At 47.8% G+C, this 11,874-nt stretch overlaps 1 protein-coding gene across 2 annotated transcripts in view; it reads right to left on the reverse strand.

The window, feature by feature from the left end:
• CACNB4 (calcium voltage-gated channel auxiliary subunit beta 4) overlaps nucleotides 1-11,874 on the reverse strand; it is a 151,723-nt gene that overhangs the window by 52,511 nt on the left and 87,338 nt on the right. For both annotated transcript variants that reach the window (XR_002104541.1, XM_019554515.1), the window contains exon 4: nucleotides 6,697-6,827. Coding sequence is in view for 1 of the 2 variants with exons in the window: in XM_019554515.1 (XP_019410060.1) it covers nucleotides 6,697-6,827 (131 nt within the window). In the remaining variant the exon portion in view is untranslated. The remainder of the gene's footprint in view (nucleotides 1-6,696; nucleotides 6,828-11,874) is intronic.

The following is an 11,874-nucleotide window of genomic DNA, read 5'->3' on the forward strand; positions in this document are numbered from 1 at the left end:
CCCTGTGGCTGGTGCCTCATGCTGCAGCCACTCGCAGCCCACCTGGGGCTGCCTGTGCCTGATCCGGACAGCCTCGCGCAGGCTGCAAGCAGCTGTAGTGCAGGGTGCTGGCCATGGGGCAGGCAAGGGACCACTTTCCTCCATGCCAAGAAGGAGCCCAGGGAAAAGCTGAACCTGGGGGAAGAGCGGCCCCTCCCCCACCCAGTGCCCCGTGCTGCAGCCCACGTGGAGCTGTCTGGAGCAGGCACAGGCAGACCCATGCAGGCTGCAAGCAGCTGCAGCGCAGGCCACTGACCACGGAGCGGGCAAGGGGCCACTTTCCCCCACCCATGCTCAGCTTTTACCCAAGCCACTTTTCCCCAGGGTCCTCCCCTTTTCCCCCACCCCTTCCCCCTTCCCTGCAGTTCTGGCATGGGGCAGCCACATGGTCCCAGGTCAGAAGCCCCAGCTGGGGCTTCTGGCTGAGGGGGTGGGGCCAGGCCAGCCCTGCTGTTGTAGGAGCCCTGGGTCCTACTGCTCTTGGTTCCTCTTATTTTTTTACAGGAACCAAGGGCAGATGAATATTAATTTTCTAAATTTTTCAGGGGCCCTGCGGGCCAGATAGAATGGCCTCACAGGCCAGACTCGGCCCGTGGACTGTATTTTGCCCACTCCTGAACTAGACGCTTCCTCAGCCTGAGAAGGGGTTTTAAACCCAAAAGTCCGTGCATTGCAGACGGCATCCCAGGCAGCTAAGCTAAGCTCACCTGGAGCCTCACAACTCCACTGCAATCAGCAAACCTCAGGCCTCTCAAAGATCTTACAGGCCTGGGCTTTCCCTAACCAGGACTCTGTGCTTGTGTGTGGTGTCTGGAGTTTATGGCACCTCCTACCCACCTTTCACCAGGGAGATCTTTGGTCCTGGCATTTCTGGGAGCCGCCACACCACTGGCAGTCCCACCAGGCCTCCCGAACCTGGCAGGGCACAGTTTTAGGTCATGCCCAGGACCTGGGGCCTCCTCTTTCCCTATAGCCCCAGCCCATACCTCCAAGTTTGTCCTGGCACAGGAGCTCAGCAGGGACATGTTCTTCCCCTGCTGGCAGGTGATGCAGTGAGTGCCACCTCCAGCTCTGACAGCAGGGCATTAAATGGTTAAAAAAAAAGGAAATAGGTGTGGATGGAGTGAGGAGGGTGGCACTCACTCCATCTGCAGGTGGAGATTGGGGAATCTCAGCAGTGGGAGGTTCACCTTGAGGAACACCAGCTGCTCCACCAAACTAGGATCCATGCAGGTGTGATGGGGTATCACAACATTCCCAGGGATGCTGAACACTGGTCAGTAGAGAGGACAGGTGTTCCCGGGCAACCATGCCCAGATCCTGCCACATGTGGCTGTGGGTTGCCCAATAGGCCAAGGGGTCGCAGTCCAGTGCCTCCATGTCCTTGCCGAGAGGCCTCGGTGCTACCTGCCTGATGCTGGGGGTCTGGTGTGCCTGGACCCCACCACTGAAGCCATGCCTTTGGCTCACATTGGCAGCACCTGTCATGAAGGAGACTGGCTGCTGCTGGGAGTGCTGGCATGGGACAGTGGATCCCCCTCTTCTACGTCCCCCTGCATGTGCCCTTCTGCCTCTTGGACTCTGTTTACCAGCACCTCCATCCAGTGATTGCTGGAGCACACACTCCCCTTCACCCTCAGGTCATGCATGGCCACATGGACTATAACATCCAGCCATTTCTTGATGCTCTCCTTCAGCTGCTTCACCAGTGCCTGCACCTCTGGTGACAGTGGCTTGCCCCAACCAGGAACACTGATACCCTGAAAATTCTTCATTTGGTTCTCAAGTTCCCTCACTATGGGGATCACCTGGCTAAGGAGGGCATCGCCAGTGCTGATGGTCTCAGTGGCCTCAAGGAATGTCTTGGGCAAGATATGGGAGATGGTATCCCACTCAGCTCTATTTAGGGGGCCACTGATCCCAACCTCCCTGAGCAAGACCATCTCATGGGTGGCCTTCTGTTGCTCCATCTGCCTTTCCATCAGCCTGAGGTACGTGGAGGTCCACTGAGTCAACACATCCTGCTGTGGAATGCTCAGCTCCACCTGTCTGTCCCACAGCATCTTGCCCCCCTTGATGCTGTGGTGGAAGTAGCCCACCACCGTCCTGCACTTCAAAATGAGCTTGTCAGTTTTGACGGTGTCATTACCGGCAGCCCTGTCCTGCTCCAAGGCACCCCTGACTATGAGGTGGAACTTGTGTGCCACACAGCAGATAGCAACAAAGTTACCATCACAGACTGCCTTGACCATGTTGGCCTGTTGCTGGTGACCATGAACCCACAGGTGAGCTCGCCCAGCTCAACAAGCGACCTCTGCACCATGCGGTTCATGGCCCCCATGATCTCTGTTGCTGTGTGGAACTCATCCATTACCTTCATGTGAAAGAGACCCCACCAATGGCCTGACTGATGGCACCAGTGCCATGTGAGGGAGAGGTAGGCATGATCTCTACCCCGGCAGCTCCAGGTGTCCAAGGTGAAGTTCAAAGCTATCTGCGAACTTGCCTTGCGCAGTTCCTTCCTCAAGTACTCCCTGCATGCCTCATACAGAGAAGGCACCACCATCCTGCTGAAGGTGGTGCATGCGGGCACTTGGCAGGATGGGGCCACGAGTGCCATGAGCCGCCTGAACCCTGGCTCCTGAACTAGGGAGAAGAGCTGGCTATCCAGAGCAAGCATCTCCCCAAAGCTCTGGGTGATCTTGCTCACCTTTGCAACACACCCCCCTATGTGTCCTCCTTTCCCCACTGTTCCAGGGTATCCTGCCTCTGCTTCTTGGGGATGGGGGCTTTGGAGTTAAAGAGGGACTTCTTTCTGGGCATGCTCCCACTGGCTGAGGAGGACCAAGGGCAAGGGGGTGGTGCCTGCAGAGATGCATCAGCATCCCTGTGGTGCTGTAGTGTTTCTCTTCCTTTCCTGGCTGGTCTTACATCAGCAGTGCAGGCAGATAGCATACCTGGGATCATCTGCCACCTCAGAATGGTCCCACACCACACTACCCCCTCACTTCTGGAGTGTGGGTGTGGATCCTGCCTGATCCCCCTCCTCAGCAGGCAGAGGCACAACAACAGGAGGAGCGGATTCAGTTGAGCCACTAGCCTCCTCAACTTCTACCTCAACCTCCTCCAAACTGCCTTCCAGGGAAGAAGCTCTGGCTCTAAGGGAACCTGGAGGAGAGTGGAGCACAAACTCAGATTCCTTCTCTGTCCCCAGAATTTCTTTTGCGCAGGTGTTGGGTCCCCTGCTTCCAGATCCAGCCCCTCTCTGGCACCAGAAGGCTCAGGCTGGGAATTGAAATGGGGGTGGAGAAGACTGTCATCATGCTGGTACTACTTGCCATGCTGGTGGTGCTGGGGGTTATTATTATGGCTGGTGTTACTGGAGGGGGTGCAGATGCAGGCACTGGTCCCACCACCTTGTTGCCACTAGCACCAGAAGCCTCATGTCTGTGAGTGCTAGGGAAGAGGCTGAGTCTAAATTTGGGGGTGGGAGGAACTTACAGCTCTCCCTCTCCCTCCCTGGCCAGAAGACCTGGCACCTGCCTTTCCAACACGCTTCGTATTTCATGTGCTGGAAAAAAATGTGCGTCTGTGTGAGTGTGTGTGTAATAAATGGATGTGTATTGAGTGCTTTCCAGGCAAAGCACTACTTTTTGTTTGAGAGGAAAAAGAACAAATAACAAGATTTTTGGGGAAGGGTAGGCAAGGGTAAATAGGAAAGGATTAACAGCAATGGCTACAACTTGGTAGTAAGGCACGATCAAGCTGCAAGCAAAGCTTACAGATGCTGCTCTCTGCTGCTGCTCCAGACACTCACAGATGCAGCTGCAAAATGGCATACAGCAATTTACAAGCAGCCTTATTATGGTGCTTCCCTGTCCCTCCCCCAGAGCACTGGGATTGGAAGAGAACTCAGGGACAGATCATTGTCACTGGCCAGCTACAGATGTCAATATCATAGCAGTCTTCCTCCTCCCTCCCTCTCCCCTTTAGTTTCTTTTCCTCCAAGCCCACCTCCAAAACAGCTCAAAACAGCTCTGAAACATTTCAGAAACATCCAAATTGTTTCGGAAAATTTCCAAAACATTTCAGATGGCCTGTTTCGTTTCAGAGCTGTTTCATAACCTTGAGTTTCGTTTCAGATTTGGTGTTTCACCGTCCACCCAAATCCAAAAGGAAACGAAATGGCCACTGAAATTTCACACAGCCCTATCAGCACTTAAACCTGCTGTACAACCACAAAATAACTAGGAGGCTCTGCTCCTCCTTTGTCCTGCAGAAAAGCTCTCTTTGTTTGTTTCAAATATGCTGGAACATATCTGTGAGCTACAATTTAAGGCAGATCCAGAGGCCTGAAATGACTGCATACAAATGATAAGGGGATGTCTATCCAAGTCCAGATTCCAAGGTGCTGCACTGCCACTCTCTACCCTCCCAAAAGTTTGGAATGAACATGAATTCTAAACGACAGGCCCTGCTTAATTCACCAGAAACACCACGTCATCAGTCTTTGCTCACACTAGCGTGAATGCCATCATGATGCAAATGGATTCATCCACACAGAATTCCACTGACTTCAGTGAGTCTCCACCCCAGCAAATGCATTCATACAGGTGGATCCCTTTGCAAGGCTGGGGTCTTACAGTATAAGCTTTTTGTTTAAAAATGTTTTGGGACTTGAATTTTTTTCCACTTCAGTGGGCCAAACAATTGTTGGTATGAATATAAATTCATAGCTTTTGCCTTTCTATTATGCAGTATGGCAATCAAAACGGGAACTGCATTTTTCTTTGGAAGAACACACCAAACACATTTTGTGCTACCAGGTAGCCAAAGCTCCGGAGTCCTTCTGTACAAAAAACTTCCAAACACAAAAGACAAAAATTGAATTTTACTGAATCTCTGAATGAAGTTCCCTAGAAGTACAGCAGACTGAATTCTTAGGGTCACACAGGATTCTCATGATCAGCATGCAATAACCCTTTATTATGTGTTGAAAGGCAGTCAAAAGTAATTCTCTCTTTTTAATTCATTAACGGTTTTCAAATTCTTTCAGAAAGATTCATGTAATACAAACTATTACAAACATTTATTTTTCCTCTTTTCCTTCATGATTTTTATTTCATTCTCCCTGGGTACAACTACATAAGATACTGACTGTGAGGTACCTGAATAATACTGTGCAGTAGTGCATCACAGCACTAACAGTGCTAATATGCTACTGCACAGTATTATTAGGTTACTGCACTGTAGTGTCACTTAAAAAGCGTTCTCTGGCGCTACTGCAAGTGACACTACTGTGCAGTAACTCTGGTTACTGTACATTTATTTAGTGCTTGATTATACAAGTACTAAATAAATGTGCAATAACTACTTTGCAATAGCATCTTGTGTAGATGCTCCTCCTCTCACCTTGATCTAATTATCAAGGAATTTCAGGAGACAAATATGCTCTGCTGCTGTAAAAAAAGTGCAGCTCTACTGGATTTGTGGAGTTATATCTATACGTACCAACACAGAATCTGACCTAGGGGAATACCATCTCTAGAGTCATCACTCTGTATTCTCTTTTACTGTATTGTTTATCCACGTTAGTCACCCCTTTTTCCACCCACAGAGGCAACATGGCTAACTTTAGGACTGTTTCAGGCTAACAGCAAATTAGATAAACCAGAGTTAATGCTGTTCGCTTATTTTAAAAATTTCCTCCAATGACTTACCTCTGAAATGGTTCCTGGCCTTGATTAAATACATTAGTATACCAATTTCCTGCCAGCACCGTATAGGTTAAATTATGTACTTCACTTTTGCCACTGCTTATGACTAAATTTAATTGTCTTGCCTTTCTTTTACTATGCTCCTCTTTAAAGGCTCTATCCTCCTCATTACCTATCTGTCTGTATAATCCTCCACAGTTATGCTCTGGCTCTAAGGTGAATCTTCAGTTTGCACAGTTAGCCACTAGAAGATGACAGTACCACACAGAGTAGACAGGCCTGACAGTCCCTACAAGACAGTGTTACAAGGCCAGAGTTGAGATTAGTATTAGTAGTTTTTGGCCCCCAGGCCAGTGTTCAAGTCCATAGTAACCAAGGGATCCACAGCACCCATATGTAGGAGTTGGGAGACAATGAGAAGACAGGCTGAAGGATGAAAAGAAGGAAGTAGCCACCTGGGGTGCAGAGGCTGCAAAGTCAGTCTAAGAGATCATCTCTTAAAGAAAAGGTTGCACTGACACAGGTGCTGTAATACATGTCTCTGTGCTGTTCCCACAACACACAGTTAGTAGTTAGAACTAAAATGTTAAGAATACGAGGGGGTAAAGCAAAATCTTCAGGTCCTTGAGTGACCTCACTCAGTTGATCTAAGCCTGCATGGACTCAGACTTCTAAATCCCTGGCACCCTCCAACTGTTAGTCTCTCCACTATGTAACTTGTTTTTCAATGCCTACACCTGGGTCTTTCTTAGCCTTTGTGTTAATGACAGCAAGAGATCTAGAATTCTTATCATCTTCTTTGAACCTGTTTACACCATCCCCTTTCCATTCTGGAATCCAAAAGCAAAATTTCAACATTTAGACAGGTGAGGACTGAGCGATGCATAAAAAAAAAATCAATAAAACTACACAAAAATTACCCAACTGAGGGCATTCTTACCCTCCATGGAAACGTCCTCTCTTCTGTTCCTGCTGAATTCGGATGTTCTCCAGTCTAAGTGGACTTGGAATAAAACCGATCTCACAGCCCTCTTTAACCAGCCTTCCTATCCACCAGTCATTATTATATTTCTGTAACACACACAGATTATCAACTTAACTCACACATTCAACAAGTCTTAAGTATTCTGAACAGTTTATCATCCCCACCCTTTAACCTCACACTGCTTTGAAAGCCAGTGCTCACACTGAAAACTCATCATTGGACAAATTGTGCATCTTACATGAGTAATTCAGAAAAGCCAGAGAGGTCTTTTACATGTCCAAGGAATTGATGCGAGCACAAACTGGGTCAGTACAGATTTCTCTCTGGACTATCTCAACCTGTCTCAATAAATTCCTGTTTTCCCCGTATTCTTTTTAAACCTACTCCTGCAAGCCTCTCTCCTATGCCCAGTTTTTACTCATAGAAGTATTCCCACTGATTTATTTCCACTGTCCATATATCCATCCCTTAGGCCCAAATCTGTTACAGTTTTGATCCAGAAAAATCACATTAGCAGTTCCTTAAATTTTAAGTATGTTAGTTCCATGGAAGTTAGCAGGTATATTCACAATCCTGAGATCTGGTCCTATGTTAGTATCAATCAGAGGAACAAGTTAAACCAGTGGACTTAAACCAATGTAAATGTCCTACCATCAGATCATGATTGTGTTTCATGCTCTTGTTTTAAATTTAGTCCCTGAATATGTAAGTCCTTACTCACACGAACAATCTCACTGTCTTCAGTGGACTTATTTCTGATTTACACTTACATAAATGAGATCAGAGTCAGGCTCATGGTGAGAACATCTGAATAAGGGAAATGAAACCGATGCAGTGGGGGGAAACAAGATTATTCACATTAGGTCATCACCTTCCACATGTTATTCTTAGCATTCAGTGTGTGGGAAGAGTACATTTAACTGCTATTGGTTGCTATGTCTGATTTCTTATGCAGTGTCAGTAATTACTGCTATTTCATCTCATTAAACAGGTACATAATACATGGGCCTGTAGGTGACAGGTGAGACATGCAGGATGTATCTTGAATATAGGGACTCACCAGTTTCTACTGATATTCCAGTTTGCTGCCAAGGTAATCCACTGGATTTAGATTCATAGATTGTAAGGGGCTGGAAGGAACCTCACAAGATCATCAGGGCAGCCCCCCTGCACTAGGCAGGAAAGACAACTGGGGTCAGGTGATTCCAGCGAGGTGACCATCCAGTCTCCTCTTTAAGATTTCTAGGGATTGCACCACCTCTGGAGGAAGTTTATTCCAGTCTGGACACTAACTGTGAAGTTTTTTCTAGTGTTAAGCCTGAAATGGTTTTCCAGGAGTTTGTGGCCATTACTCCTGGTTTTCCCCAAGGGTGCGTTGGTGAACAGTTGTTCAAGTCCCTCAGCCTTTCCTTGTATGGCTTGCCTTGCAAGTCTCTGATTATATGGGTGGCTCTTCTCTGGACTCTCTCAAGCTTTTCCATGTCTTTGTTGAAGTGTAGCACCTAGAACTGGATGTAGTCCTCCAGCTGCAGTGTCATCAATGCTGAGTAAAGTAGAAGAATCACTTCCTTGGTTTTGCTTGAGACGCATCGGTTGATGCATGCCAGAGATTATTTGCCCTGTTGGCTACAGCATCACGCTGATGGCTTATATTCATACTATGATCTGTTATTACCCCTAGGTTCCCTTCAGTCGTGGTGCTAGTCATTTTGGAGCCATCCAGCCTGTAAGTATGTTGGGAACTGTTCATCCCCAGATGAAGCAATTTACACTTCTCAGTGTTGAAGTTCATCTTGTTCTGATCCACACAATTTGCTAGCCTGTCTAGATCTACCTGTATCTGCAGCTTATCTTCAAGAGTGACCATGATCCCTCATAACTTGGTGTCATCCATGAACTTGGCCAGTGAACTCTTTGCCCCCACATTCAAATCATTGATAAAGATGGTGAAAAGCCCTGGACCAAACACTGGTCACTTCTCACCAGGACAACACAGATCCATCCATTCGAAGAACTCTTTGGGTCATACCCCATAGTCAGCTTTCTACCCACCTAACTATTGAGCAGTTAAGCCTTTAATCCTTCAAATTTCCTGCGAGAACATCATGGGATACCAGATCAAAGGCCTTTTGGAAGTTTAGATATACAATGCTGACCTCCTCTCTCTTATCCAGGTGGTGAGTTACCTGGTTGTAGAAGGAGATAAGATTGGTAAGACAAGACCTGTCCATGACGAAGCCATGCTGGCTGTCGTTCAGAATCCTACCTTCTGCAAGCTTATTGCACTCAGACTCCTTGATGAATTTTTCCAGGATTCTCCCTGGGACAGAAGTTAGGCTAATTGGCCTATAGTTGCCCAAGTCCTCTCTCCTCTCCTTCTTGAGGATGGGCACAATAGTGGCCCTCTTCCAGTCTTCAGGAACTTCTCTTTCTTTACATTTTGGTACTCTGAGGTTGAGGAACATATCATCCTCATCCATGTGGACTTTCTTGCTGAAGGCCTGGTATTAAACTGATTTATTGAAAAAGATGTCTGTTGTAGGAGTCCTGACAACCCATACAGGGGACACAAGACCTCAAGAAGCACTGCTACCAGTCCCTAATGGTGGGGCACTGAGGCAGCTGATCTCCCTGGGAGTGGGGACTTACCAGTGAAGACACTGTCAGTGTGATCCAAAGACCTCCAAGCACTATGGCTGCTGCACTTTACAAGCTCATGCCAGATCCGGGTTGGCTGGTGTGCAGTGGCTGATGTCATCAAGATGCATCCTACACCAGCTGAAGGGAGAAGAGGCCCAGGATCATGACTGCAAGAGTGTCAGAACCTGCTCATCTGATTTGAGGATCAGAGGAGCCTCAGGATGGAAGGACTGGGACCACATGGTGGAGAAGCAGACAGCATGATGTGGAGGTGCAGAGAGACAGCATTTGCCTCATTGGAGTGGCAAGAGCAACGATCTGTGAGTCTGTTCCGGGACAGGGTCCAGGTCCCCATAGTTGCAGTGAAGGTTAACGACACCGGACAAGAGAAAATTAAGGACTTGACAGACTAGCCTGCTGGGCATAGTCATAATAACCCCTGGAACTGCGATTAAAGGCCTAACAGTCATTTAGTGAGGAACCCAGACACAGGGAGCTTGACGTGCCAAATCCCCACACTGCCACGATAGGGCAGAGGGAGACTTTCATTAACCTGTTGGGACTATTTACCGGGCCAGAGCCCGACTAATTGACCAATTCTATCATCTGATGGCACACAACCTGGCTAGACCATAAGATCTGGTTGGTGTAACAACGGAGTGTAAGGGGAGGCAGAGCCCCGAGAAACAACAAGCTGTGAGGGCAAGTGTAGACCGCTAAGGATCCTCCCCTCTTACTAAAAAGATCAAGACATGGCAGGCAAGACGGAGGACATGCCCTGCTAATATGAGCCATCAAGGCCAAGCTGTCAGGCCACAAGAACTAGCGTTCAACAGACCGGAGGACTGTTGGTGGCAGAGTCGAGTGAGGCGTAGTCGTCTACAATGTCATATGCAGATGTAAGCTTAAAGAAGAAAAGTACACTTAAAATGTTTTAAGGCGGTGCCACAATCCAACAAAACCCAAAAGGCTCCTATATACGTACAGCAAGGCTGCTCTGACACGCTGTAATTACATGATTGTGTTTCATGCTCTTGTGTTAAATTTAGTCACTGAATATTCTTATATAATAAAGGACTTATATAATAAAGGACTTAGTCCATCTGTCTGTCTGTCCATAATGCTCTTGGAGCACTCTGATTGGTTAGTGAAACAACTTGTCAGACTGCAGAGCACCACCATGATATCATGGCAGCACTCTGCTGCCTCTGAGGAGCAGGACCGGGCAGGGTGTGATGGGAGGGGGCAGGCCAGCAGAGCGGTGCAGGGTGCTGGCAAAGGAAGACAGAGGGACAAGCTTCCCCCCACCCCCATCCCTGCCCCCTGCTCCTGGGAGGCAGCAGTGGCGCGAGGTGGTGGGTAGAGGTGCTCCATCCCCCCCCACCCGCTGTCATTATTGAAGGGCAATTGGCTAGCAAATGCATGTCTATAAAAGCCCAAGGATTTTACCATTAACAGTGATATAATGATTAACCCTTCTCATTCTAATTGAGATCTGGCTAATGCCCGCATTTAAAGGACAAGGACGACGGGAACAGGTAGCTCAGGAAGCAAAAGGTATGAAGGCAGTGTAGACTGCAAGAAATCTGAAGGTGACCATTTACATTAGGGAGGAAATAAAAAATGTTTAGAAGTCATTTGGAAAGAATATGTAGATTAAGGATAAGCAAAGGATGAGGGGAGATGGAGACATTACGTTCACCAAGTTTGCGAAGGCAAAAGTTAACTGGAGAGGTTTTGCACCTTGACGGCTGAGAGCAAATATTTGGAGTACTGGTGGTAGATAAGGCTTAACAGTGGAGCATCTCTGAAGGGTGGTAGTGAAATGAGGAAGATGCATCAAAAGTAGTATAGATACTAAGGGCAGTTATACACATACCTTTTTGTCTTGCGACATGCCGGAGATTCACTGCTTTAGACCAGACTCGATTAATTGAGTCTGCTTCACATGCACTGCACCGTGTACAGTTGTATAAGCAGTGAAATCCATGTCAGTACAGAGAAAATGGTGGTGGTGCGCTTTTGAACTAAAGCACCTCCTATGTGCCGCTGCCATTTTCTTAGTGCTGACACACATTTTGCCACTTATAGACCTGCAAGTATAGAGCCTGGTACTGCAGCACTTGCATGTGTAAAAATGCCCTAAGAAAATACTATGATAGGTGGGTTGCAAAAGAGATCTTCAGATGATTCAGAAAGAGAGCAGATTAGGTGTCTGAAATCCCTCTGTCCTATGAGGCCAGCTGCTCTCTGCTCTGGATATCCTGCATAGCAAGTTTAGAAACTGCAGGGTGCGTGGAGTCAGCCTTGTGAGGCTTGCTGGAAAATTCGGTCATGGAGCTAAGTTTCATAGTTTCTAGGGTTGGAAGGGACCTGAGCAGATCATCGAGTCCGATCCCCTGCCATGGCAGGAAACAATACTGGGGTCAAACAACCCCAACAAGGTGTTCATCCAACCTCCTCTTAAAAACCCCCAGGGTAGGAGCCAGCACC

This window comes from Crocodylus porosus, unplaced genomic scaffold (genome assembly GCF_001723895.1).
Source record: "Crocodylus porosus isolate Cpor-Errol unplaced genomic scaffold, CroPor_comp1, whole genome shotgun sequence".
In the NCBI taxonomy this organism is placed as follows: Eukaryota; Metazoa; Chordata; order Crocodylia; family Crocodylidae; genus Crocodylus; species Crocodylus porosus.